At 54.9% G+C, this 23443-nt stretch overlaps 9 protein-coding genes across 9 annotated transcripts; 1 reads left to right on the top strand and 8 right to left on the bottom strand.

Annotated features, from left to right (window-relative positions):
• Nucleotides 1-3048: 3048 nt before the first annotated feature.
• BZA05DRAFT_392752 (uncharacterized protein) lies at nucleotides 3049-4768 on the bottom strand. Its single transcript, XM_051483145.1, has 3 exons — nucleotides 4548-4768; nucleotides 4121-4486; nucleotides 3049-3993 (listed from the first exon to the last, which is right to left on the bottom strand). Exons 1-3 carry the CDS (start codon nucleotides 4564-4566, stop codon nucleotides 3401-3403), a joined length of 978 nt encoding a protein of 325 aa, XP_051341291.1. The 5' UTR covers nucleotides 4567-4768; the 3' UTR covers nucleotides 3049-3400.
• A 227-nt stretch (nucleotides 4769-4995) lies between these two features.
• BZA05DRAFT_392748 (uncharacterized protein) lies at nucleotides 4996-5937 on the bottom strand. Its single transcript, XM_051483144.1, has one exon. It carries the CDS (start codon nucleotides 5835-5837, stop codon nucleotides 5034-5036), a length of 804 nt encoding a protein of 267 aa, XP_051341290.1. The 5' UTR covers nucleotides 5838-5937; the 3' UTR covers nucleotides 4996-5033.
• Nucleotides 5938-7248: 1311 nt separating this feature from the next.
• Nucleotides 7249-8685, bottom strand: BZA05DRAFT_392745 (tryptophanyl-tRNA synthetase). Its single transcript, XM_051483143.1, has 4 exons — nucleotides 8224-8685; nucleotides 8059-8174; nucleotides 7886-8004; nucleotides 7249-7830 (listed from the first exon to the last, which is right to left on the bottom strand). Exons 1-4 carry the CDS (start codon nucleotides 8638-8640, stop codon nucleotides 7376-7378), a joined length of 1107 nt encoding a protein of 368 aa, XP_051341289.1. The 5' UTR covers nucleotides 8641-8685; the 3' UTR covers nucleotides 7249-7375.
• A 185-nt stretch (nucleotides 8686-8870) lies between these two features.
• Nucleotides 8871-11399, bottom strand: BZA05DRAFT_392743 (Aspartate/glutamate/uridylate kinase). Its single transcript, XM_051483142.1, has 5 exons — nucleotides 10832-11399; nucleotides 10638-10718; nucleotides 10291-10576; nucleotides 9301-10234; nucleotides 8871-9236 (listed from the first exon to the last, which is right to left on the bottom strand). The coding sequence occupies exons 1-5, from the start codon at nucleotides 11059-11061 to the stop codon at nucleotides 9136-9138; spliced, it is 1632 nt and encodes a 543-aa protein (XP_051341288.1). The 5' UTR covers nucleotides 11062-11399; the 3' UTR covers nucleotides 8871-9135.
• A 1533-nt stretch (nucleotides 11400-12932) lies between these two features.
• On the bottom strand, nucleotides 12933-15666 carry BZA05DRAFT_251835 (serine/threonine-protein kinase bur1). The gene is made up of 6 exons (XM_051480035.1): nucleotides 15253-15666; nucleotides 15069-15153; nucleotides 14889-14982; nucleotides 14607-14792; nucleotides 14338-14551; nucleotides 12933-14287 (listed from the first exon to the last, which is right to left on the bottom strand). The coding sequence occupies exons 1-6, from the start codon at nucleotides 15411-15413 to the stop codon at nucleotides 13126-13128; spliced, it is 1902 nt and encodes a 633-aa protein (XP_051341287.1). The 5' UTR covers nucleotides 15414-15666; the 3' UTR covers nucleotides 12933-13125.
• A 122-nt stretch (nucleotides 15667-15788) lies between these two features.
• BZA05DRAFT_392740 (small GTPase superfamily) lies at nucleotides 15789-17416 on the bottom strand. Its single transcript, XM_051483141.1, has 4 exons — nucleotides 17136-17416; nucleotides 16923-17062; nucleotides 16569-16697; nucleotides 15789-16495 (listed from the first exon to the last, which is right to left on the bottom strand). The coding sequence occupies exons 1-4, from the start codon at nucleotides 17191-17193 to the stop codon at nucleotides 16259-16261; spliced, it is 564 nt and encodes a 187-aa protein (XP_051341286.1). The 5' UTR covers nucleotides 17194-17416; the 3' UTR covers nucleotides 15789-16258.
• Nucleotides 17417-18164: 748 nt separating this feature from the next.
• On the top strand, nucleotides 18165-19097 carry BZA05DRAFT_334757 (uncharacterized protein; the record flags this gene model as incomplete). The annotated part of the gene is made up of 1 exon (XM_051480740.1): nucleotides 18165-19097. The coding sequence occupies one exon, from the start codon at nucleotides 18165-18167 to the stop codon at nucleotides 19095-19097; it is 933 nt and encodes a 310-aa protein (XP_051341285.1).
• Nucleotides 19098-19200: 103 nt separating this feature from the next.
• Nucleotides 19201-20981, bottom strand: BZA05DRAFT_251786 (CTLH/CRA C-terminal to lish motif domain-containing protein). Its single transcript, XM_051480034.1, has 5 exons — nucleotides 20674-20981; nucleotides 20202-20618; nucleotides 20024-20146; nucleotides 19785-19976; nucleotides 19201-19732 (listed from the first exon to the last, which is right to left on the bottom strand). The coding sequence occupies exons 1-5, from the start codon at nucleotides 20719-20721 to the stop codon at nucleotides 19304-19306; spliced, it is 1209 nt and encodes a 402-aa protein (XP_051341284.1). The 5' UTR covers nucleotides 20722-20981; the 3' UTR covers nucleotides 19201-19303.
• A 519-nt stretch (nucleotides 20982-21500) lies between these two features.
• BZA05DRAFT_392734 (arginine biosynthesis protein ArgJ) lies at nucleotides 21501-23378 on the bottom strand. Its single transcript, XM_051483140.1, has 3 exons — nucleotides 22764-23378; nucleotides 21840-22701; nucleotides 21501-21788 (listed from the first exon to the last, which is right to left on the bottom strand). The coding sequence occupies exons 1-3, from the start codon at nucleotides 23216-23218 to the stop codon at nucleotides 21768-21770; spliced, it is 1338 nt and encodes a 445-aa protein (XP_051341283.1). The 5' UTR covers nucleotides 23219-23378; the 3' UTR covers nucleotides 21501-21767.
• Between the last annotated feature and the right edge of the window lie 65 nt (nucleotides 23379-23443).

Here is a 23443-nt window from a genome sequence, read left to right as displayed (position 1 = left end):
AGGAAGGTCATCGGCCCCTCCCCCTCCCTCTCTCTCCTTCCCCTTCCTCCACCGTCCTCGCGTGGTGGCCGTCGCCATCGCCGCCACATCCCACCAGCTCGGCTGTAACGGACGAGAACAAGAAAACAACAACGGAAACACACCCCTTCCTCCGCGCTCTCTCCGGAAAGAGGCAAAGAAAGAGCCCCCAAGACTTCCCCGAAGCAGCCATCACTCTTCTCACTCTCACTCGCGCTCTCATTCTCGCTTCCCACCATTCTCCTCCGGCTCCGACTCCGACTGCTTCTCCTACTGCTTCTCCCTCCATCTACTCCTCCTCTTCGTCTCCGTCTCCATCTGCGTCTGAGAAGCTGTATGTAGGTCCTACCTACTAGTCCCTAGCTGCTACTCTAGTTACTGCGGTACTCTACCCCCAACTCCTGCTGCCTCAGAATTAGCGCTCGATCGGTTTCATGATGCCAGTCCACCAGCGAGCAGCCCACCCCCCTACCCTAGAGCACCCCCCCCTAGAGCACCCCCTGAAACTCACCACTGCACCATCCACCCTCCACCCCACGCCACCACCACCACCACCACCACCGGTCCCTCCACCCCCACCGCGCAGAATGGCCTGGTTTCACATGGCAAAGTCCGGCGTCTATGAAACGCGAAAGTCGGGAAGAAAGAGAAGAGAGGAAAGAGAAAAGAGGGCTAGTGCATCACGCGTGGAGTAGAGTATGCGGTGATGCGTTTGATCATGACCCAGCGAGCGAGCGGCCGGGAGAGGAAGGATCATGATCGTGGATATGCTGCACAGTCGCATCGCAGTGGCATCTCCGTCTCCGTCTCCGTACCGTCTCGAAGGCGGGCGGGCGGGAGAACCGGATGTGGGGACGGGGATGGGATGTGTGGGATGTGGGGACGGGAATGTGATCTGTGGAATGTGGGGACGGGGGGCATTTCGTGTATTTCGTGTCTGCACCGTCACACCGTGAACTGGGTTTCTGCCTCGAATAAGCTTGAGGAGGCTGCAACTGCAACTGCAACTGCGCCGAGTCGAGTCGGGAGCTTCTGTGTATGTGCATACATAGGATACATACACGCCTGCTTCCTGAGTTCAGCGAGCGCTTAATGTTCTGTTTCTATGTACTGGTACTACGACTACCGGTGGACAGTGAAGTGCATATCCAATGGAGTCTGGAGTCGCAGCTGTCCGAATGCTACTCGATCCTGACGCTGCACACACATGCAGAGTAGATACATGTAGCCTTGCGACTCGAAAGGTGTCACGTGCCATAGATGGGGTGGAGGGGGGATGGTGAGTATGCCGATATTCCAAGCTTTGAGGAGCTCAGAGCAAAGAGCTGCAGGCCCGTTTGGGTAGAGTGCATGGGCCGAGTAAGGCCCGATTAAGGGCTGGATACGGGGCTTTATTCTGCAGTCGTCGACCGCAAGGGAACGTTTGTTTCCCATTGCACTTGTACAATGATTATAAGGTAGGTGTATTATCCCGAGTGACGGCACTGGAGTCGAGGAGAGTCGGGTAGACGTGAGTGGACGTGCTCCTCATCGCACGAGAATCGCCGCCCCGATCGATCGCCGCCTCGACCGCTACGGCGCCGGGACGGCCTCGACGCTCGTGCAAACGGGGGGTTGTAACTTGTCGCTACAGTAGCTACGTGCAGTAGAAGTTTCACCGCCGCGAACTCGCACCGTCGTATCATATCCACCTCATACCTACCTCATACCTACCTCATACCTACGTCCTACACACAGTCAGAGCAGATACCGTACCGAACACGTTTAACGACCAGGTGCCGCCGCCAGTTCGAAGTGAAGTTTGACCCGTGCAGCGTTGTGCAGTGCGCAATGTTTTGCGTCGTTGGTGGAGCTCTACTAGTACACAGTATGTAGATGGTATGTTCTGTCGTGGTTGTGCACAGTCATCCACCCACACTGCACTACAAGTCTGCACCCGTACCGCGGCATCCCTACCGTACCTACCCAACAAGGCGCTTCCATGATTCCACAGCGCTTCCGCTGCACTCCGCCCCCCCTCCCTCACTCCCTCCCGCCCGCTCCGGGACCCCGAGCGCTTCGAACTGGCACTGTCACTGTCACCGCCCGGCGCCCGGGTTTTGAAGGGCTATGTAACTACCTACTGTATGTATTGTACATGCACGACAAGCTGCTATGTAGATACTATGGTACCTACTTGGTTCAATTGGTCTTCACCACGGAAGCTGGACAACCAGTTATCTAGGTACTCTGCACATAAGACGACCGACCGACCTATGTACCAACCGACCGCCCGATCAACCGACCGGCCGACCATGGCCGGGCGGGGGCGGGGGCGGAGGCGGTGCGGGGGGACGGCAATATGCAATCGCCGGCGAGGAGGAGAAACATCATCACCCGTGCCGCCCGTGCCGGCCGGCACGTTGCGTTGCGTTGCGCGTCCCTCGACTTCGATCGTCGACTTCGAACGATCCTCGTCACCGCTCGCACGAGCGCGCGAGAGGAGCTAGATATGTATGCTAGAATTCGGTACCGGGAGAGCTAGGTACTTACCCAAAACTAGTGAACTTGGAAGTTGGGAGTTGGGAGCTTGGGACAAGGGGGGATATCAGGCAGTAATATAGGCACTCCTCATAGGCACTCTACATCCTCAAGTACCTGTGTAGGTATGCTGCACTACTAGTACCAGTACATACACAGCTGAGACCTCCATGTGAGTACATATACAACGGGCGGACGGGAATATGATATATCTAGACAGCCGCCGGCGCCGCTGCCGAGTTGAGTCGAGGAGATTTGCCGGTATACCGGCGGAGAGGGTTGGAGTCTGGACTCTGGACATCATTCCACATTTGCGCACTCTACTCTGTGGCATGCTACTAGTCTATACGGTATGTCTCGCCTTTCGTGCGTACTGTATAGTGAAGGGGAGGGTAAAAAAATACGCTTTGTGGCCGTACCGATACGGAAAAAAGCGTATCGTTACGTATTTTGACCGTATCGATACGCTTTTTTTCCGTATCGGTACGGCCACAAAGCGTATTTTTTACCCTCCCCTTCACTATACAGTAGGTGTCGCCTTGCCATGTACGAGAGCACCTACGGGCCAAGTAATGGCGAGTGAGCGTGTTCGGATGATCCGGTTAGTTGATTCATCTCGAAGGAAGGAAGGAAGGCTGGTGGCTCAAACGACATACCCACTTGGTTTGAGCCTTCAGCCTTCACTTGTATCGACGGGAAATTTAAATATCCAAATGGAAAAACAAATACCGGTAAAAGAGCAAAACGGATGAAATCTCAGAAATCACCAATTGCACTTTAACTGGTTCATCAGGAATTCAGGGGGTGGGGTAGGGAGGCGAAGGGCACGGAGGCGGGGATCCGTAATTTGTAGATTGTACAATCAACGGCCACCCAGCATCTGATCCAACCACTCGTCTCCGGTCTCCACCTCATCAGCCGGCGGCGCCACAGCAGGCCGTATCTCCCGTGACCACGCGGCCGCCGCCTGCTTATCGTCGTCCTCCTTCCCCCTCCCCGCCAATTTTGGATCCAGTTCCAGACCTCCCAGGAACGCATCCAGATCGTCACCGTCGTCGTCGCCGTCGCCGCCGCCCGTATCGTCCGCCGCCATTCTCGGCGCCCTCTTCTTCGCCTTACTCTTACTACTCTCGAACCTCGCCCGGAACGCATCGGCATTATTCCTCTTCGCGATCTTTTCCGTGACGTCGACGAAGTCCTTCCTGTCCACCTTGACGATATTCCCCTTCATCGGCAGCGCACTGATCAGCGGCTGTTTCGTGCTCGCCGGAGTCCAGCTCTCCCGCAGAAACGCCGCGTCAACCGCCCCGCTGCGTATCTTCTCCTCCTGCGCATCCACCCACTGCCCGCCCTTCTTCGCCAGCGTGAGCGCAACGTAGTCCTCGTGCACCTCCTCCTCCTCCTCTCCATCCTCCTCCCCCTCCCCCCCCGCTCGTGCATGTGCGCCGCTCGGGTCTGTAGATGAAACGTGTTAGCGAAACCCCCCACCCCTCCTCCCACCCTCCTCCCCCGACCCCAGTATCGTATCGTGTAGATGGTGACAGAGCCCAAAACCAAAACCAAAACCAAAACTTAAACTCACCGAGCAGATTGTCCCCGGCTGCAGCAGCCTTCTCGTACCGCCAGGAATTACTGGCCAGCTTCCGCCGACTAAACTGGCCCTTGTGCGCGTTTTCCTCGCCGTCCTCGCCATTCTCCTCCTCCCCGTCCTCACCGTCCTCCGAGCCCGAGCTCTCAGTCTCCTCTTCTTCTTCATCTTCTTCTTCATCTTTTTTGGCCCCGGCCGGCGTCACAACCCCACCCGCAGCCTTACCGCGCCTGCATCTGCCTCCGACTTTGCCATCCTTAGCATCCTTAGCAGCGGCGGCGGTGACAGCAGCGGCCGGATCCTCTTTTCCCTTCGCCTTGAGCTTGCGCACGCGGTCGCGGTTTTGTTTACGGTCCCACTCTATATAGCGTAGGGCATCAGAACTGCCTTATTCCTCGGGAGTGGGGAGGGGAGGTGTTACTGTTGTTGTGGAGTACCATTGTGCAGATGAGGTGGTGGTTGTGGTAGGTAGGTTCGCGTGGTGGGTTGGGGATTGAGGGAGGGGAAGGTGCTGAGTGAGTGAGTGAGTGAGTGATAGCGGAACGGAATGCAAGAGCTCTGGATGGCGTGGGGGATGTTACGGGTTTAACTAGCCTTGGCGCGTGGTACGAGTGCTACTCTACGCGACTATGTTACTGGTGACGTGTGCATGCTCTGTGATCACTCGGACACCTCTGCTCTGCGGAGTGTCAAAAATATAGGGACATAAACTGCAGCATCATAAAACGAGTGGTAGCGGAATCTTTATGGCCGGGGCGGACGGAAAAGCAAGACAGATGTGTACATATCCCATGGTCTAGAAAGGTCGAAAGCGATTGATGATGGAAGAAAAAGGACATCATACAACAGCAGATCTAAGGCTACGTGGTGTTTAGAAGAATGAAAGGAGGAGAAAACTAGCTGTAGCCTAACTTCTAGAGATCCTCTTCTTTCTCTTGGCCGGAGGCATGACTTCTTCTTCTTCTTCTTCTTCTTCCTCGGTATTGGCCTTCTTCCTCTTTGCTGGGATCTTGGGCTTTACCTCTACCTCCACAGTAAACTGTCTTCTTTTTGCAGAAGTCTTCGACTTCTCCTCTTCCTTTTTCCTGGTGGCACTCCCACCTCCTTTGACCGGAGTCTTTGCCTCTTCCTGTTCCTCTGTCTTGGCCTTCTTCCTTCGTGATGGGGTCGTCGGCTTGTCATCTTCCTTTTCCTCTTCCCCCACAGTACTCTGCCTTTTCTTTGCCGGAGTTTTCGGCGTCTCCTCCGTTTTCTCAGCTGCGCTCCTCCTTCTCTTCGTGGAACTCTTCGGTGTTTCCTGCTCCTCTGTTTTGGCCTTCCTTTTTGATGGGGTCGTCGGCTTGTCATCTTCCTTTTCCTCTTTCTCTGCAGAACTCTGCTTTTTCTTTGTAGACGATTTTGGTTTCTCCTCCGTTTTCTCAGCTGTGCTCTTCCTTCTCTTCGTGGAAGACTTCGGTGTTTTCTGCTCCTCTTCTTCATCTCCGGTCTTTTTCCTCTTCTTCGACGAAGCGGTAGGTCCTGTGTCTTCCTTGTCTGGCTCAATAATATTGGCTTTCTTTCCTCCCTTTGACGGTGTCTTCTGCTTTGGTGTCTTGGTCGGGGTCTTGTCCTCATCTCCTTCCTCCTCAGCGGTAGCCTTCTCCTCTTTTGAATTCTTCTTCTTCTTCTTCCCATCCTCCGTCTCAATCTCGAGCTTCTCGGTCTCTGACATCGTTGACTCTCGTCTCTTATTCTTATTCTTCTTCTTCTTCTCATCCTCCTCATCCTCCTCATCCTGCTCGTCCTCCTCATCCTCCTCGTCCTCCTCGTCCTCCTCATCACCCTCATGCACCTCATCGCGATCTATCATAGGCGTATCGGTAAGGACAATATCCCACGTCCTCTTCGTGCCATTGTTCCCATCATCATCGTCATATTCGATGACATAGATGTACTTGATGACATTATCATCCAGCACAGAACCCAGGTCTCTCGGGTGCATGCGCATGTACGCCGAGGTGATCAGATTATACTTCAGCGGGCTGTGCAGGAAGTAGTTGTTAACATTCTTTCTCAGGACACCCAGGAGTTTGTAGAATTTCTAGCAGATGTTAATATCTATAGGCAGAGGAGGAGAAGGAGGAAGGGTCTGAGATACATAACATACATTTGGCGTGTTGATCGATCTCGGATTAAGAGGCCGCACCCTCCGCGGGGTGAAGCGGAACATCTCGCTATACTTGATTTGGGAGGACGCTTCGGTGAGGACGATGAGCTCGCCTTCTACGCGGACCCCCCGGGAGGGCGGGTCCGGTGGGATTTCCTTCAGGATATCTTCTTCCTTTGCCGTCATGGGCGAATCGGTGAGGACGATATCATAAGCCTTCTTGGTACCGCCGTTGCCGTCATCGTCGTCATACTCAATGACATAGATGTACCTGACGATGTCATCCAACAGCACGGTCTTCAGATCCTTCGGGTGCAGCCGCATGAAAGCCGAGCTGATGATGTTGTATTTCAACGGCGCGCGCAGGTGGAATTGCTTTACGTCTTTCTTGGTGAGGCCGATTGTGGCGTAGAATGCCTAGCGGGTGTTAGCGGCCCATGGACAACGGCTACGGGGATGTAAACCTTGGGCTTGCGGATGGATCTCAGAGTAACATGTCGCGAATACAGCGGGGTGAAACGGAAGCTGTTGTGATACTTCGCTTTGCAGGTCGCTGCTGTGAGGGTGATAAGCTCGCCTTCTTTGCGCGCCCAGCGGGAGGGCGGTTTGGGCGGTATTTTCTCCCGCTTCGTTTTCTTTGGGGTTTTCGCTGGCTCCTCTTTCGTTGGTGTGTTCGTCGGCTTCGGTTTCTTCGCCATTTCTTCTTTGATCGGATCGGTTTCGTAGGCGTTGGTCGTGTTGCGTGGGTTCTTGGGGATCGACGGTGGAGATAACGAATGACTGACAGCTTTTATTGTGAATGAGATGGAACCCTGGACATGTTCATGTTGTTTACTCTAATTGCGTAGATGGGTGGATGGTCCGCTTTGTTTAGACCAGTGGAAGGATATGGCATGTTTGTGACACCGAGTCCGAGTCCGAGTGTACGACTGGACCGGCAAGCAATGCAACGTACTTCTCGTGAAGCAGTAAATGATAAGTGGAGTAGTCGCGGGGCCAACTCTCTGACCACCTTCAGCCCTGCCGTGTTCTAATGCGAGCGCATGATCCTATCTATCGAAGAGCTACCATTTCACTATAGTAAGGCATGACCGACGTCAAACTCACGCCAATCCCATAGCCTTCCTGACGAGGACCATCGTCTTCTCCGCGCTCTCTCTCGCCTTAGCCGCACCCTTCTCTGCGATCTTATCAAGATACCCGTCGCCCTCCTTCATGATCCTTTCATACTCCTCTCTGACGGGCTTCAATCCCTCAGAAATACACTCTGCAACCCGCATCTTGAGCTCCTTCTTCTCTAGATTTTCCCACTCCTGTGCGATAGCGCCGAAATCGTCTCTCCGCTGCATGTGCGCATATATCTCGATCAGATTCGACACGCCCGGTCGATTTTTAGGATCGTAACTGACTCCCAGCTCGGAATCCGTCATCGACTTCTTCAGCTTCTCCCAGATCGTGTCGGGACCATCGGTCAAGAGGATCCGGGACAACGGCTGTGGATCGGATTTGGACATTTTCTGGAGTGGGTCACGGAGTGACATTACTCTTCGCGCCGGTGCTGTGCGTTCAATGTCAGCAGCCAGCTATCGGATGAGTGGGTAGGTGCGTGTTACAGAGGATTGTTTTAGGAAGCGGGAATACTTCGCCGTACGAGCTGTGGAATGTTCCGACGATTTCACGGGTGAACTCGAGGTGCTGCACCTGATCTTCTCCCACGGGCACATCTGTAGCCCTACTTCCATCAGCCGTACCCTTCCCCTCCCCTCCAACTTCATAGGAAACAAACCTGTGCACCAAAATATCCGCCGCCTGCAAAACTGGATACGAAAACAGCCCCAACTTCAGTTTCGCCGTGGACTTTCCCTCAAACGCATTCACATCCTCCTTGACGCCCAATTTACTCTGTCGCGACACTCAGCGCCGCCTCTCGCCGTTTCGTCGTGGTACATACCTTCCACTGAGTCATCCGACTGAGGTAACCCGTACTCGCGCCGCAGCTGAGGATCCACATGAGCTCAGCATGGTGCGGGACCCTGCTCTGCTCGAACAGCGTGCAGCGCTCCGGGTCGATACCGACGGCGAGGATAGTCGCGAGCGTCTCTCTCCTCGCCTTCCGCAGGGTTTCGGCGGCCTGCGGCTGCGTGATCGCGTGCAAGTCGACAATGCTGAAGATCAGCTGCGTGTCCGCCGACGCTGAGGCCTGGATGTCCGCCCATGTGCGCAGCGCTCCGAGGTAGTTGCCGAGGTGCGGGACGCCAGTCGGTTGGATGCCCGAGAAGACGACGCGTGGGGCAGCGACGGAGGTGCCGGTGGAGGTCCCGGCGGTGGTGGAGAGCGCCCGCCGGAGGTGCCGGGTGATGTGCGACATTGGTGGGGTGATGGTTGGTGATCGTGCGTACGTGCGCCGAGAACCTGCATGAGCAGCGCTTGGTACATGGTCTGTGCGTCCCGAGACATCCCTCCTTGGCGATGATCATTCGTGGGGCCAATCATGTCAGATCACTGTGCCGACCATCGGTTCGTGAACACATGAGGAAGCATCAATTCGTCGTTAATCACATGCAATTGATGATTGAAAAAGAAATAGAAGAAAAACATCAACTCGCTAAGTCGCCGTAGTGTACCGGTGGTTAGGCCGAATGCGAGTATGTATGATCAAACGAACCAACAGAAACCAATTTGTCATCTGATAGGCTACATGCGATCAACGAAGAAACAACCCAAAAAAACAACTCTTTAGACTTCATCTCTACAGCCTACAGAAGGTATTCTAACTAAATCGACCAAGAAAATCCCAAAGTGTGGCTCGAACTATCCAACGCCAGAAAACAGCAACAAAAAGCAACCAGAAAAAGCTATGTATTTACATGTCTTGATATGTAAACAGCTGTGTGTGGAGCACATTCATAGCCCTGATTGCGTCGTCCTCATTGATCACGCAGCTAATGTTGATTTCACTCGCTCCTGTTGTTATTGTGCATCAGTGTATCGCTTCTACAAGAATCGCTGCATGAAGGGGGATGCGCACCTTGGGATATCATCTCGATGTTGACGTTGGCCTTTGCCAGAGTGGTGAACATGCGGCCCGCAATACCAATCATGTGCTTCATCTGCTTGCCGACCAAACTCAGAATGGTCAAGTTCCGGATGACATCGACGGAGCCATGGCGCTTCAACTCTTCGAGCGCCTGCTTCAACGCATGGTCCTTGACCTCGGACTGCAGCGCCATCGACACGTGCACCTCGGACGTAGAGATGAGATCCACACAGAGCTGGTGCTGATCCAGGATCTGGAAGATGCCCGCCAGGAATCCGTGGCTGAGACTCTTGCGGTTTGAGTGGACGTTCAGCACGACAATGTTGCTCTTCGTCGTGACGGCGGTGGGCCGCAAGTGGCGCGGCTGCAGCAGCGCGTCGTGCGAGCGGTTCCGGAAGTGGCGCGGGATCTCGCTCGGTGTGTCTTCACCCTTGCGTGCGAGCGTGTCGGGAAAGATCATGGTGCCCTCCCCGCTGGGGTTCTCGACGTTCTTGATCCGGATTGGGATCCGCGCGCGGATCACCTGCTCCATGGTGAACGGATGGATCACCTCGGAGCCGTAGTAGGTGAGCTCGGCCGCCTCCTCGGGGGTGATGATCGAAATCAGGCGGGCCGTGACGACTTTCCGGGGGTCGGCGGTGAAGATGCCGTCGACTTCCTTCCACACCTGGAGCTCGTGTGCGTCTAGGCCGACGGCGAGAAGCGCCGCGCAGAGATCGGTGTAGCCCCTCCCAACGGATGTCAACAAGCTTCCCGGCACCACGCCAAAGTATCCAGTGACAACCGGTAGCTTGTCTCCACACTGCTCTATCCTCTCCGCCAGGTTCTTCGACAGCGCATCGTAGAAGTCCTGATTCAACCCTCCCTTCGAGTTGTACGTAGTATCAACGACGTTTCCGAGGTCGACATACTCGGCATCGATACCCTATTCGCATATCCAACATCAGCACTCATCCGCCACCTCCCGACAGCATAACATACCCGATCCTTCAATAACGCCGCCATAAACATACAACTGAGCTTCTCTCCAGTCCCGATGATCGCATCCTTGGTCTTTGGGGAGATCTCGTCGATGATCTGCGCCGCACCGAGGAAGCTGGCAAGATGTGCGCACTCCTCCTCGATCTCCACCTGAAGGGATTGCAGCACCTCCGGATCGCTGATCACCTCCTTCGATGCGCGGATGTGGTCTTCCCGGATCGCGTCCACGATCCCAACGTATAACCGCGAGGACGGCTTCAGCGCCTCTTCCGCTGCGAGGATCAAGCTACCACCACCACCATCAGCCCATCAGCCCCACACGACGGGGGGAACTCCGGGAGACGAACCGGTTCGTTGTGCCCTCCGCTTTGGTATCGGTGCTCCGGGCGGAACATACAATGGCGATCTTGTTGTCCTTCATGGAGGGTCTACACACACGCATCAGCTATACAAAGCCCCACCAGCATTGTCCCCACCACCCCCACCCCCACTACCAGCACCACCACCAGCACCACCACAAATCTCAATCCATACCACATACCCAACGATATTCTCCGCAATCTGCGCCGGGAACTTTCCCACGCTGGTCCCGCCAAACTTCTGGATAACCCAGCCTCCAGCGGCGGAGTTCTTTCTTCGCTCTTGGATGGTGGTGGCGGCCATGTTGTTCGCGCGGCGGAATCGTTTGCAGGGAGGAGGGATGGCGGCGGCGGAGGAGGCGGGGGTTGGAGATGGACGTGGATGGTGGGGCGCGGTTTTTGTTCCGTTCATATCTATCAGTTTCGCCAAGGACTCTAACTACCTACTTTCTAGCTTCTCGCTTGCGGATGGGAGGAAGTCATGGTCCGTGGAGAATCGGCGAGCGTTTTATACTAGTAAGCTCATCTTCCTGATCCCATATGTAATCCATTGTGGTGGGCATCTATGTAGGCTCTGTATGTAGGAGATATGCTCGAAGACCTTTCCGTGGCGCTCCGAACGGCGAAGACGCAATTTCATGTGACTTCGCGCACTTGCACTTTGCACTTTGCACTTGGACTTCTCCCTGAGCCAAACGGATTGCATTGCGAGAGAGAGAGAAAGGAAAAAAAAGCAAGGCAAAGCGAGCATCTGCACTGCGCTGCACTGCAGCCTGGGCTGGATCCTATGTGCTCTCGTCAGCTTGCTCGCCTGTGCTGCGGGCACGCGATTTCTCGTGATCGGGATAGAGTACCCAGCAGTATAGCACATGCTGTCCGGATAATCCTGTGTACCAGGTAGGAGGTATGTACGCACAAAACGGCGCAACAAGCAAGCAGGCAAGCAAGCTTGTTTCATGCGTACAGAAACGGTGGAATAAGCAAGCAAGCAAGCGGTTTCCATACACACCGTTATCTACAGTATCCTCCCGGTTGCTGCAACTTATAGCTATTTTTCACCGGGAGGGCATGCTATTGTGTTTGTGTATTCATACCATGGAGGGGGAGGGGGGAATCATGGCCAGCTGTGCCTTCCCCTCTCCTCCTCTGGCACAATCTCTCCCTCACTCTCGGGCTTCCCCCCCCCCCTCCCCAAGACTTTATCAAACAATCCCACTTCAGCCCGAGTGATTAGCTGTATGTAGGCTTTACCATAGAGTAGGTAGTAGTGACACTTCTTTTCCACGCCCCCGTCCGAATCGCCGAATCGCCGGATTCACTATCGACATCCTCGAATCCAGCTTTCATGTCGATGTTCTGACAGCCAAGGTCCTTGTGGTCGGTTCAAGGTTCTAGTATTCCCATTCTATTTCAGGGAAATCAATACCTAATGGTCCCACCGGTCCTAATAGCGCCCGCCAGTCCCGACGGTACCCGCAAATCCCAATGGTGCCCGCCAGTCTTAAAGGTGCCCACCAGTCCTAAAGGTGCCCGCCAGTCCTAAAGGTGCCCGCCAGTCCTAAAGGTGCCCGCCAGTCCTAAAGGTGCCCGCCAGTCCTAAAGGTGCCCGCCAGTCCTAAAGGTGCCCGCCAGTCCTAATGGTGCCCGCCAGTCCTAATGGTGCGCGGACGGTAACTATGGTGTCTGCCAGTCCTAACGGTGCCGTCCAGTATGTATGGTCCGATCCGTCCTCCACCTCCTCCACCGACACACAACCAGTCCGTCCAATCCGTCCAGTCCCTCCAGGACAGAAGCTAAATGGCCGCGAGACTATGTATTAGCTATTTGTAGAGGAGTGAAGTGGTAGACTGAAGTAGTAGAGGGTTTTATTGGCGGACTGGGCCTGGTTGCGATCATAGTGGTGGGTGATGTCATTGCCGGTATGGAAGGTGGCCGGTGGATCATACAATATGATGCTGCCCCGAATATGTCCGTGGTACATAAGAGGCCAAGAGAGAATATCGATTTGTTGTCACACTCAGTGGGATAGGCAGTAATTACACCGCCGTTTCGTTTCAATTCACAGCCATAATCCACCAAGCACTTGGGCATCTTCAACGAGCTATTGACCCTAGAAAAGATAGGTACCTTAGGAAAGAAATGAACAATCTAAAGCGTTAAGCGCAGCAAAACAACAGAGTAGGTACCTAGAAAAACAATAACTCCGCCCCACGAATGAAAACATTGATCTGATCCAGATCAAGCGCTCAAAACACAAAGCAAAACACACTACCGACTCAAACATCAATCCCTATAATGAAAAAAAACGAGCAAGTTTTCTGCCATTTAAAAAACAATAGTATTAGGTGATCTGAAGGACCCCCCCGCCCCCTCCCCCCGGAGACTCCTGGTAAGGGTTCTTCCCTCACTCACCCCGTCGACGACGCTCGTACGCAGCCCCCCCATCCGCCCTCCACCCACGTTTCCAACCAGCGTCCTACCGCCGGTAAAGATTATGGGTGGAGAGCTCGCGGTCACGGCTCTGGCTTCTGTGGGGATGAGGGTGGGGGTGGGGGCCGCCTCCACCGCCTCCTCCGCCATATCCGCGCTCCATCCTCTCCCCGCGTTCCGGAAGCCCGCGATCACGCCAATCGGCCCTGTCCCCCCTGTCCCTGTCTCCCCGGTCTCTATCTCCCCTATCCCTGTCGCGGCTCGCTCCCCGCTCCCTCTCCCAGCCACGACCACCACCACCGCCCCTCCGGTCATCATCCGCTCCGTAAGAAGGGATGTAAGTGTCCCGGTCAGGGCCTCCGCCACCTCCTCCACCGCCACGATTGCGTCCTCGACGATCGCGATCTCTGTCCGGTGCTCCAGTCAAAGAGCGTGGAGGTGGGGGTGGTAGTGGCAAGCCCGCATCTCGGTGCGGTAGACTGGCCTCGCGAGGGTGGGGGTGGTCAGGTGGGTTGGCTGTCTTTGCCCACGGGGGTCTATGGTCTGTGCCGTTTCCTCGATCGCGATGGATGGGAGGCATGCGACTGCTATCGTGAGGAGGCAATCCGCGGTCGTCGCGTGGAGGCAATCTGTCGTGAGGGGGTCGTCCATGTGGTGGTGGAGGTAGTCGGCTCGCACCGCTTCCGTTGCCCCAGTCATTTGGCCTCCTGCTACCTCCGCCACCAGTCCCGCCACTGCTCCATGGCCCAACCTCTCCAGCTCTGCCTGCCCACTCGGGTCCACCGTTTTGACCAACGCCGACACTACCGCCAGCTGGTGCAGGGGGCGGGCCTCTGTTCCGATTCTTCTTGCCGTCCAATTCGTGACTGTCGTTGAACTTCGGCACTTCTCCAGGCTTGAGGGGCTGAGGATCTACCCTAAAGTACTCGTGCTTCAGGGCGTCAATCGCATTGATTCGCTTGGCCGGGTCCAATTTCAGTAGTTCCGACAATAGAGCGACACCGGAGCTTCCCATTCTGCTGTGCTGTCCTTCGAGGGTCCGCTGGTAGGTGACATGCTTGATCATCTCGAATCCTGGTAACCGTTCGGCGCCGGGCATGGATCTCGCAGTAGGCGGACCACAGAGACTAAAGATTTTGTGCATCTGGTCCATGTCGCTGTTTCCCTGAAGAATCGGCTTCCTCTTGTACATTTCGGCAAAGACGCATCTATGATGTCAATTAGCGGGAGAAGAACACGCGTACCCAGCGAAACATACCCGACACCCCAGAGATCAATGGCAGACGTATATCGCTTCTCTCCCAATAAAAGCTCCGGTGGCCTGTACCAACGAGTGACAACGCAGTTGGTGTAATCGCGCTGAGCCTGTCCACCTCCCCCACCCGCAACAGGCACTGCTTCGTCGAATATCCGGGCAAGTCCAAAATCAGCGATACGAAGAACTCCACGGTTATCGATCAGAAGATTCGCGGCTACGCATATTAGACTGGGCAAACCCAAACGAGGGCATTGTTCGGTGTAGCTCACCCTTCATGTCTCGGTGCAAAATGTGACTATCGTGAAGATACTTTGTACCATCGAGTAGCTGAAGTAAGTAGCACTTAATCAAGCCGTCGCTAAACACGACATCTTTGTTCTCCAACAACCCCGCCAGATCATGTTCCATGTACGGAGTGATCATGTACATGGTACCTCTAGGTGAAACCGTCCGTTCTTCTGTTTGTAGTGGGTGCAGTCAGCAACCATATTATGTTTTCACGCAAACCACCAAACATGAAAAGCACCCAGAAAAGCGACGACAGCACGTACTCTTCCGCTCGACCGCCATCTCAATGAGGCGAATGATATTCCGATGTTCCAACATCTTCAAGATCTTGATTTCCCGGAGTGCCGTAATCGGAAACTAAATCACCCACACGCACGGCGATCAGCCCGCCAATTCCATTCCGCCACGGATGCCCGAATTGAACCGGATCGGATATGCCTTACCCCCTCGTCCTTCGAGTTATGCATCAGGATCTTCTTCAATGCCACGAGCTTTCCGTTCTGTCTGTGTCGCGCCTTGTGGACCTCGCTGCGACCCGTAACCCACGTATTAGCGAGTGAACCCGTTTCCTTTCGCGAACCCACACACAAACACGCAAACGCAAACTCAAAACGCAGTGCCACGTACCCAAACGTTCCCTCGCCGAGCTTGCCGAGCATCTCGTACGCCTTGATCGTCTCGCATCCCCTGAACCGCGGACGGCCCGACGGATCGATCGTGAGTGGTTTCTTGCGTGGCGGCTCCGCGCTCGCCGAGGGCGGCGTCGGAGACTCCCGCTTCATCGTCATGGTTGGTAGCTTAGTTGCAGCTCTCGCGAAAAGATGTGTGATCGTGTCGTGTCGTAGAAGCAAGTGTGTTGTAGCGAAAAAGCGGTGCTGTCGGTTGCTGTTACTGTAGCTGTGGTTGTTTGCAGCAGTAGAGGTGGTGGTGGTGGGGTTGTGGTGTAGTGTGGTGTGGTGTTGGAGAGGTGGAGACGCGGAGGGTCGATCGGGGTAGTTGCTCTAAGTAGAGGAGATGAGACCGCACGCAGTGTTATGTGTGTGTCGATTAACTATTGAGAGAGAAGCTCAACTATGCTACAATAAGCCGAGCCAAGCCGCCAAGAGCCTCGCCACACCTACCTGCCACAACGCAGTCGCCACACATTGAGCTTCGATCGTACGTAGAAATGGTAATTTATATTGCCATTGACACATCATGATTGCATTCATCCTCATATCCGTCTACATGCAATATCGGATCAAAAACGGCAATAAACGGAAAAATAGAACCACAAGCAGCGAAACACATGCTCTCGGAAAACCCCAGGAAGAAAGTACCAAAAGGTACATAGTGCAGAGTAACTCAAGCTATTGCTTGCCTTATTACAGGAAAGGACCGAACAGACCGAAACGGAAGCAGAACAGGCAGCAAAAGTCATTCATTATACTCGACAGATCGTGTTCTCATCACTTCCCCTTCTACTACTCCAGGCAATACAGCACAAACATACTTGCAACCACCTATTTCCGTGCGTGGCCAGAATGTTTCGGACGGTGGTGGTGGCCGCAGGAGAGAGCGATAGAAAGAGATGGCTTCCAAAAAGAAAAAGAAAAAGCGCGAAGAAGCAGAAGCAGAAGTAGAAGATGTGCAATTACATGATGATGCACGATTTACCACCAGTAGGCTGCGCCGGATTCTGTGCCTTTTCCACCTCAGCAATCATGAGCTCGAACGCCTTGACGACGTTCTCGTTGTGCCTCGCCGACGCCTCGGTCCAGGAACAGTTCCATTCCGTCATCAGCGCCTTTCCCTCGTCCGTCGAGACCTGCCGTTGGATGTGCAGATCAGATTTGTTGCCGACTACTACGATTGGGACCCAATCCGCGCCCTGTCGTACAGTCAGCAAAGGCGGACGGAGGGAGAGAGGAAGGGAGTGAGAGTAGGAGCTGCTCCGTGCATACCAGATGATTCAGAACTTTGTCTCTGATGATCTTGACCATCTCAAAGGACTGCTTGGACGTGACCGAGTACACGAGCATGTAACCATGAATACCGATCGAGTGTCTCGAGTTCAGAATGCTGTACTCATCCTGTTCGTTTTGTTCCGTCCATGTAAGCGGGCGGGCAGGCGGGGTAGGGGCAGGGCAGGGCAGAGCAGGGCAGAGCAGGGCAGAGCAGGGCAGAGCAGGGCAGAGCAGGGCAGAGCAGGGCAGAGCAGGGCAGAGCAGGGCAGAGCAGGGCAGAGCACGGCAGAGCAGGGCAGGACTGGGTATGGCGGGCCGTAGAGTAGCAGAAGTAAGAGTGGCGCCACATACCTGTCCGGCAGTATCTATGATCTCGGTCGCGTACTCCTGTCCCTTGTACTTGATGGTCCTCGAGAAGGTGTTTTCGATTGTGGGATAGTAGGATTCGACGAAGTGGTTCTCGACGAACTGGACCGTGAGCGACGATTTGCCTGTGGAGGACGTTGTCAGCTCAGCTCAGCTTCAGCTCCGCGACGGGGAGCGGAGAGGGGAGAGGAAGCGCACCGACAGCCCTGCTGCCTACAATTGCGATCTTGCGCTGCTTTGGATGTGTGGCCGGCATTGGATGTAGCAAGCGAGTTCAGAGGAATGTGTAGGGCGTAGGGTGGTTTGAGTATGGAGTTGTGTTGTTCGTGCGAAGGCAAGTGGGTTTGTTTGGAGGCGGCAGAGGGAGTGGGTTGGTAGGTCGACGTAGTGGATAAGTTGAGCGAGCGAGCAAGCGACACAAGCAAGATGTGAGTTCACAAGGCAGTTCAGTTCGGCGCAATGCGGCCTTGGCCCACCTAGAGTAACTCTAGTGGCGACTGACTGGTTGAACCACAACTTCGGGTTCGGGATCTCTCGCCGTCGCCCTCTCTTCATCGAAGAGTTCTCTTCCCCTTCCCATTCGAGTAGGAATCTAGAAGGCTTCCGCATACCGTTGATTCATTCATCCCGCTCAAACACTCTAATTGTGGCCGAAGGATGCGGCAAATTTATCGATCGCAAAATGGCGGTTTTTCGGCTATCATCAAACCAGACAGCTGAAGGTGACTGTGAAACCACATCCATCCATCTACCCGCCAATCTACTCTGCCGATAGCTAATCAAGGAGGAAAAAACAATTATGACGACTTGTTGGGCTGCAGTCAGTCGCAGATCGGCTTTCTATTCGCACCATGCTTGGGCTTCACAGGTACCCGACAGCTACGTAGTTCCTTCACGTCAGATACAGGGAGTAGACAGAACGACACTGGCATCTACGTAGCTAATCCCCCTGGAACCTGAAAGCCCATCATGTATCCTCTCTGCCTCTCTCCCAGGTCGATTCTGACATATGAGCGCTGTCCACGAATCACGAATTCCGCAGACGGACCTGAGGACCTGAGGACCTGAAGGCTGAGGGCGGTCTCTGAGCTCGGCCTGCCCGCCCAGCCACTAATGCGCAGCCGAGATCGCTTATCAACGGCGCGCGCAAACCAATTCTTCACGTTCCACCAGCAACGCACCTCCCAAACCTCAATCCGTAATCCCCCCTCCGTACCACATCCCACCATGTCCAAAAAGCGAAAACACGGCCAAGACGGCAACAGCAAAACCAAAGGTGGCAAGGGCGGCGGGCCGGCCTCCAAACGGCATAGAAAAGGCGGCGCTCCTCCTCCGGCACCCAAGAAGCCGCAGGCGTCGCAGCAGGCCGCACAACCGCCCCGCCGCACGCCCCCGCCGTTCCAGAAATCCTCCACCGTCCTGCTCGTAGGCGAAGGCGACTTCTCGTTCGCTTTGTCGCTGCGCCGCGCGCTGGGCGTGCGCAACGTCATCGCGACGTGCCACGACTCCGAGGCGGACCTGCACAAGAAGTATCCGCAGGCTAAAGAGAATATCGCCGCGTTCCTGGCGCCGCCGGAGGCTCGCAAGGCGGAGTATGTCGAGGGCGAGGAGGTGGTGGAGGACGACGACGAGGATGATGAGACACCAGCGGCGGCCAACGCGGAGGTCAATTACCAGGTCCACTACTCGATCGATGCGACGGCGCTGCTGAAGCGGCGGATGTTCTCGAAGTCCTCGCGGCGATACGATTTCATCGTGTTCATGTTCCCGCACGTGGGCGGCGCAACGAAGGATCAGGACCGGCAGGTGCGGTATAATCAGCAACTGCTGGCCGGGTTCTTCAAGCACGCGCGGCCGCTGCTGAAACCTGTCACCGGGAGTGTGGCAGTGACGCTGTTTGAAGGGTTGCCGTATGAGCTGTGGAACATCCGCGGTTTGGCGAAGGAGGCCGGGTTGGCTACGAGGGTTAGTTTCGTGTTTGAGTCGGAGATGTACCCGGGCTATGCGCATGTGCGGACTCTGGGGAATATCGAGGGTGGTGGTGCGTGGAAGGGGGAGGATAGGGCGGCGAGGATGTTCTTATTCGGTGTTGCAGGTGAGGGATCACTGATCAACCGCAAGAGGAAGGCAAAGGCGAGCGATGATGACGATGAAGATTGAAATGAGTATGATGCCTACAAGATAATACCACAACTTGATGTTCAACGGCTTGACTCTGCCGAACCCACAATAATAGATGAAAGCGAAGCAAGAGCAAAAGCAAGCAGACCAAGAACGCCAGCAACGCAAACAAACCCAACAAACAAACGCACTAAACCACAGCTATGCAGTATTATCGATATCACGCGCCACCGCATCCGAGCACCTCACATAATATACACCTTCCTCAACAAACTCGCCTCCAGCTCTTCACCGGTGGTCGGGTCTCGAATCATCCCCGCCGGCAGGTTCAGCTTGCTCGCCAACAACTCCAGTCTATCTCTTCCGTAGACTCTTCCGTTCGGCAGGATGACAGGGTCGGGTTCAACTGACGAGCGCGCATGATGCGCGTACGGAATGTTGCGTGCCAGGTCGTTCAGTTCCGTTGAACAGATAGGACACAACGATGTGGTCGTACTAGCAGTATTACTACTCGACGACGCTATCGATGAGTGGCACGATGGCGTTTTGAGCGACGAAAGTCCCGCAGATAGAGCGATGTGGATCAGTGGGCGCTGAGGAAGACCGTAAAGGCTATGATGGGTATTGACGAATGTTGTGGCAAGGCTATCCCAGCGGGAGACCGAGTAGAGAGCCTATCAGACACCAGTCAGCCGAGCATCAGACGATAGCAACATGTCCGTTTACCTTGTATCTGTGCACCGGCGTGCTAGGAACCATGGCCAGCAGCCCAGCGGCGATCTGGATATCGTTGAAATGCGCCTCCGAATGCGGAGCTAGGAACTTCTTCGAATGTGCCATAGCCTCCTTGTGTCGACCGTGCCGTACCAATTCGATGAATTGCTGTAGCCGTAGTTCGAACTCGAGTGTGCTCTGGTACTTCCCGTATCAGTGCACGGCGCGTAGTCATGGTTGGAAGCACATACCTTCTGCTTCCTCAAAGCCTGCTTATTCTCCGCGCACCATGCCAGACACTCATTCGTACTGCCTTCTCTCAAGCTCCTCTCAATCTTAGAGCACTGCACAAACACATCGACATCCACGAGTTCCTACCACCGTCAGCACCCCGCATTGTCCCTAGAAGACCCCGCCGCCACCACACACCTTGATGCCCTTTTCCTCGGCCAACATTGCCGCAGTCTCACCGAACCCACTGCGGAGTAAAAAGTCGACAAGCAGCCTATCCAGCCTGACTCGGCTCCACCGATCATACCCAGGATCCAGCAGATTCTCCACATTGTAAAGGTCCTGCAGATGAGCGATCCTCTTCCTCTCATGTCCGTGAAGGACCTTCTCCTCCTCGTGCAGTGCCTCCACCTTCCGCTTGAACCCCTGCATGCGCGATATCATCGCGTTCAAGCTACGCAGCGAGTCCTCGGCCGTGGCCTTTCCTGTCGTTGCCGCTTTGGCCGCTTCCTTGATCGACGTCATCACTACCGTCTGCTCGCGCTCGAAGTGCTTCTGCGATTGCTTGAACGTCTTGCGCAGCATTTCGTGCGGGAGCCGCAGGAGTGGTTCATCCTACAATGTGTGTGTTAGCTTGTTGCTGCGTGGGTGGCCGGAGGGGGGGGCGGACGAGAAGGAGGTGGCTCTCGGCGTCGAGCTTGCTGGTGGAAACAGACATCTTGCTTGCTTCGCGAGGAAGAAGGCTGCGCGCGGGGTATGGTGATGGTGGTGGTGGTGGTGGTGGTGGTGGTGGTGGTGGTGGTGGTGGTGTTGGTTATGGAGGTGGAGGTGGAGGTGGCGGAGCTCCAGGTTAAGAATATCGGACCTAGGGTAGGTGGTGGTAGAAGGTGGGTTGAGGTCGAAGCGGAGAAGGTTCCATTGCACGGACGCAGACTGGTTGGTGGGACGGTTTGGTGGGTGGGGATCATGCGGTTGCGCACTGACTTGGCCATTAGCTGATGGTGTCACGAGTTCTGGAATTCCCTAATGTTGGCAATTAGGCGCCTTTAGCTGGAGGTAAATATCCTTGACTGGACGTGAAGTATTCCCCAGTACATGATATAACCATAGATGACCTCTACTCTACCATGATCTGCCATCTGCTCTGCTCAGGAGATGCATGATGCCGAAATGGTGCTACTCGCTGACAAGGCTGGATATTGCTCAATCGCGTTGGTTACCGCTACTGTAGCCTCGTTCCTACCTTTACCTGATCGTGCGATCTCCGATAACCCACAGACGGAGGCTGGGTTTATGAGAGAAATTGAAGTTGGTAGGCGAGAGGGTGCCGCGTTTGGAGAGAGTTGACTCGGCAGCTCAAATGTTATCGACCATCTCCGCCAGACGGATTCGACAAGGAAGCCTCCATGTGGACAGCGAAAAACACACGGCGATTAAAGCGTTGCTAGCAGCTCACCAACCTGAAGAGATTCTTTGAGTTATGGAAGCTGGCTTACGCCGAAGACTTGAGAACGTGTATCCGTTTATCCCATGCTTCCCGTCCCACAGTTCACGCCGCCTGTACATAGTACCGTAGCCTATCCACGCCATGTATAACGCCTCGAGATCCCCGGCCTTATCACTAGGTATGACTCGTCCAATTGAGAGTTCAGTGAACATCAATCCGTTCTAGTCACATACATTGCAGAAGCTCGCTCAAATTCATGATCACCATAACATTACGACTATCACGTTCCTCTACTTCCATCCACCCAGCTTGCTAGGTTATGTCCGGTAGTCTCCGTTCTACATACGTCAGTAGCTGCTTCCTTTGAGGTGGAAGTGAATTCAACTCACAATCGTAACATATTCATGCGAGAAATCGCAAGTGTAGTAGACAGCCTCCTGGCCGCCTCCAGATCCCAAGCTGACCCTGATCTCGAGGTCTTCCATGGCCAAGATCTCACTCGCTCTGTCTTCATCCACATTCTCGGGCTCACCGTTGACCAGGAGCTTCAGCTCCTTGCTGCCATCAGTAGGAATAAACGACACGTTGGTCTTTTCCGGCACAACACCCTTCACGCCGGAGTAACCAGTAGCACACAGGATTCTCCCCCAGTTCGCATCGCGTCCGTAGAGTGCAGTCTTAACCAGCGGGGAGCGAGCAATGGTAGAGGCGACCTGTTTTGCGTCCTCGAACGACTTGGCATCCTTGACGCTAACGGTGACGAACTTCGTAGCGCCCTCTCCGTCGCGAACAACGAGCTTGCTGAGATCCTCGGCGAATTTGGTGACGAGGTCCTTCAGAGCTGCTTCTGCGTCGCTTCCGGCGGTGATGGTCGCCCCGCCTGCTGCGCCGTTGGCAAGAATCGCTACCGTGTCGTTGGTGCTCATGTCACCGTCGACAGAGATGGCGTTGAAACTGCGCTCGACAGCGTGCGTGAGGATTCCTTGGAGGGACTCGGCCGAGACGGGTGCGTCCGTTGCCATGAACCCGAGGAGCGTCGCCATGTTGGGATGAATCATACCGGCGCCCTTGGCCATACCCGCGATGCGGTATTCGGTCGAGGAGCCGGGAAGGGTGAAGCTACGGGACATGAACTTGGGGAAGGTATCAGTGGTGCAGATTGCCTTAGCAGTCGAGAGCCAGGCATTGTGAGACTGTCCGAGTTCTTTAAAAGCTGTAGGAATCCCACTCAGGATCTTCTGGATGGGCAGACTGGTGGTCCACCAGATTGTCAGTCCTGCGCATTTCCAGAGAGAATAAGAGGCGAAAAATACCGCTGCCCGATAACACCAGTCGACATGACGATTGTCGCCGCCTTATCTTCGCCCAGAAGCTGATCCAAAGCCTTTCCCATGGCCTCAGCATCTTCCATTCCTCCCTTACCAGTGACCGCATTCGCACACCCACTGTTGGCGACCAGGCCCCTGATGCCCTGACCTCCGCGTGCATCGAGCATAGCTCTGCTAGCAACCACCGGCGCAGCCTTGAACACATTCTTCGTGAACACTGCCGCAGCCGAGCACGGGAGCTCGGAGGTGACTAGCGCCAGGTCGAGTGACTTGCCATCCTTCTTCACACCGCAGTGGATACCGCCAACGTTGAAGCCCTTGGGATACGAGCCAGAGGTAGGCACATATTTGGTGTATTTAGCGTTCGTTGCGTAGTAGCGGGGAAGGAAGGTGGAGCGCAGAGACTGGACGGCTCTGGCCGGTCGGAGAAGGTGCATCATCTGGAGAGTCGGATCTGGTTACCAGTTCAGCGATTACGATTGAGTTCAAAAAGCACGGGGAACAAACTTTGAACACCTCGGTATTCGAACCGTCGGAGATAGAGCGTAGTAGAAGTGAGCTGGCAGCCTTGTGGATGGGATTCGTGACTAACAGATTTTTGCATTCTCCTCTAAGACAATCGCACGGACTTTTATTGTTACACGACATTTTGGCGAATCCCTGCG

This window comes from Tricharina praecox (assembly GCF_024521635.1).
Source record: "Tricharina praecox strain CBS 144465 chromosome Unknown BZA05scaffold_7, whole genome shotgun sequence".
Taxonomy (NCBI): domain Eukaryota; kingdom Fungi; phylum Ascomycota; class Pezizomycetes; order Pezizales; family Pyronemataceae; genus Tricharina; species Tricharina praecox.
The sequence above is the reverse complement of the archived record's forward strand: the minus strand, read 5'-3'. Positions and strand labels throughout refer to the sequence as shown.

Excerpts from the sequence above, each read along its gene's own strand:
- BZA05DRAFT_251835 (XM_051480035.1), bottom strand. The coding sequence starts at position 15,413 with ATGACGATGAAGCGGGAGTCTCCGACGCCGCCCTCGGCGAGCGCGGAG. Across the intron at positions 14,793-14,888 it reads GATGGCGGTCGAGCGGAAGA|AACGGACGGTTTCACCTAGA; the intron begins GTACGTGCTGTC and ends TACAAACAGAAG. Across the intron at positions 14,552-14,606 it reads TTTGCACCGAGACATGAAGG|CCGCGAATCTTCTGATCGAT; the intron begins GTGAGCTACACC and ends TAATATGCGTAG.
- BZA05DRAFT_392743 (XM_051483142.1), bottom strand. The coding sequence starts at position 11,061 with ATGAACGGAACAAAAACCGCGCCCCACCATCCACGTCCATCTCCAACC. Across the intron at positions 10,577-10,637 it reads GCGGAGGGCACAACGAACCG|CTTGATCCTCGCAGCGGAAG; the intron begins GTTCGTCTCCCG and ends TGGTGGTGGTAG. Across the intron at positions 10,235-10,290 it reads CGGCGTTATTGAAGGATCGG|GGTATCGATGCCGAGTATGT; the intron begins GTATGTTATGCT and ends ATATGCGAATAG.
- BZA05DRAFT_392752 (XM_051483145.1), bottom strand. Across the intron at positions 3,994-4,120 it reads AGCCGGGGACAATCTGCTCG|ACCCGAGCGGCGCACATGCA; the intron begins GTGAGTTTAAGT and ends TTTCATCTACAG.
- BZA05DRAFT_392748 (XM_051483144.1), bottom strand. The coding sequence starts at position 5,837 with ATGTCAGAGACCGAGAAGCTCGAGATTGAGACGGAGGATGGGAAGAAG.
- BZA05DRAFT_392740 (XM_051483141.1), bottom strand. The coding sequence starts at position 17,193 with ATGCCGGCCACACATCCAAAGCAGCGCAAGATCGCAATTGTAGGCAGC. Across the intron at positions 16,698-16,922 it reads TCATAGATACTGCCGGACAG|GATGAGTACAGCATTCTGAA; the intron begins GTATGTGGCGCC and ends CAAAACGAACAG. Across the intron at positions 16,496-16,568 it reads ACAAAGTTCTGAATCATCTG|GGCGCGGATTGGGTCCCAAT; the intron begins GTATGCACGGAG and ends ACTGTACGACAG.
- BZA05DRAFT_392734 (XM_051483140.1), bottom strand. The coding sequence starts at position 23,218 with ATGATGCACCTTCTCCGACCGGCCAGAGCCGTCCAGTCTCTGCGCTCC. Across the intron at positions 22,702-22,763 it reads ACTGGTGTTATCGGGCAGCG|TCTGCCCATCCAGAAGATCC; the intron begins GTATTTTTCGCC and ends GTGGACCACCAG. Across the intron at positions 21,789-21,839 it reads CGCATGAATATGTTACGATT|AACGGAGACTACCGGACATA; the intron begins GTGAGTTGAATT and ends TGACGTATGTAG.
- BZA05DRAFT_392745 (XM_051483143.1), bottom strand. The coding sequence starts at position 8,640 with ATGTCGCACATCACCCGGCACCTCCGGCGGGCGCTCTCCACCACCGCC. Across the intron at positions 8,005-8,058 it reads GCGGATATTTTGGTGCACAG|GGCTACAGATGTGCCCGTGG; the intron begins GTTTGTTTCCTA and ends TGATGGAAGTAG. Across the intron at positions 7,831-7,885 it reads GCTTCCTAAAACAATCCTCT|CACCGGCGCGAAGAGTAATG; the intron begins GTAACACGCACC and ends TTGAACGCACAG.
- BZA05DRAFT_251786 (XM_051480034.1), bottom strand. The coding sequence starts at position 20,721 with ATGTCTGTTTCCACCAGCAAGCTCGACGCCGAGAGCCACCTCCTTCTC. Across the intron at positions 20,147-20,201 it reads CCGAGGAAAAGGGCATCAAG|GAACTCGTGGATGTCGATGT; the intron begins GTGTGTGGTGGC and ends TGACGGTGGTAG. Across the intron at positions 19,977-20,023 it reads AGGCTTTGAGGAAGCAGAAG|TACCAGAGCACACTCGAGTT; the intron begins GTATGTGCTTCC and ends TGATACGGGAAG.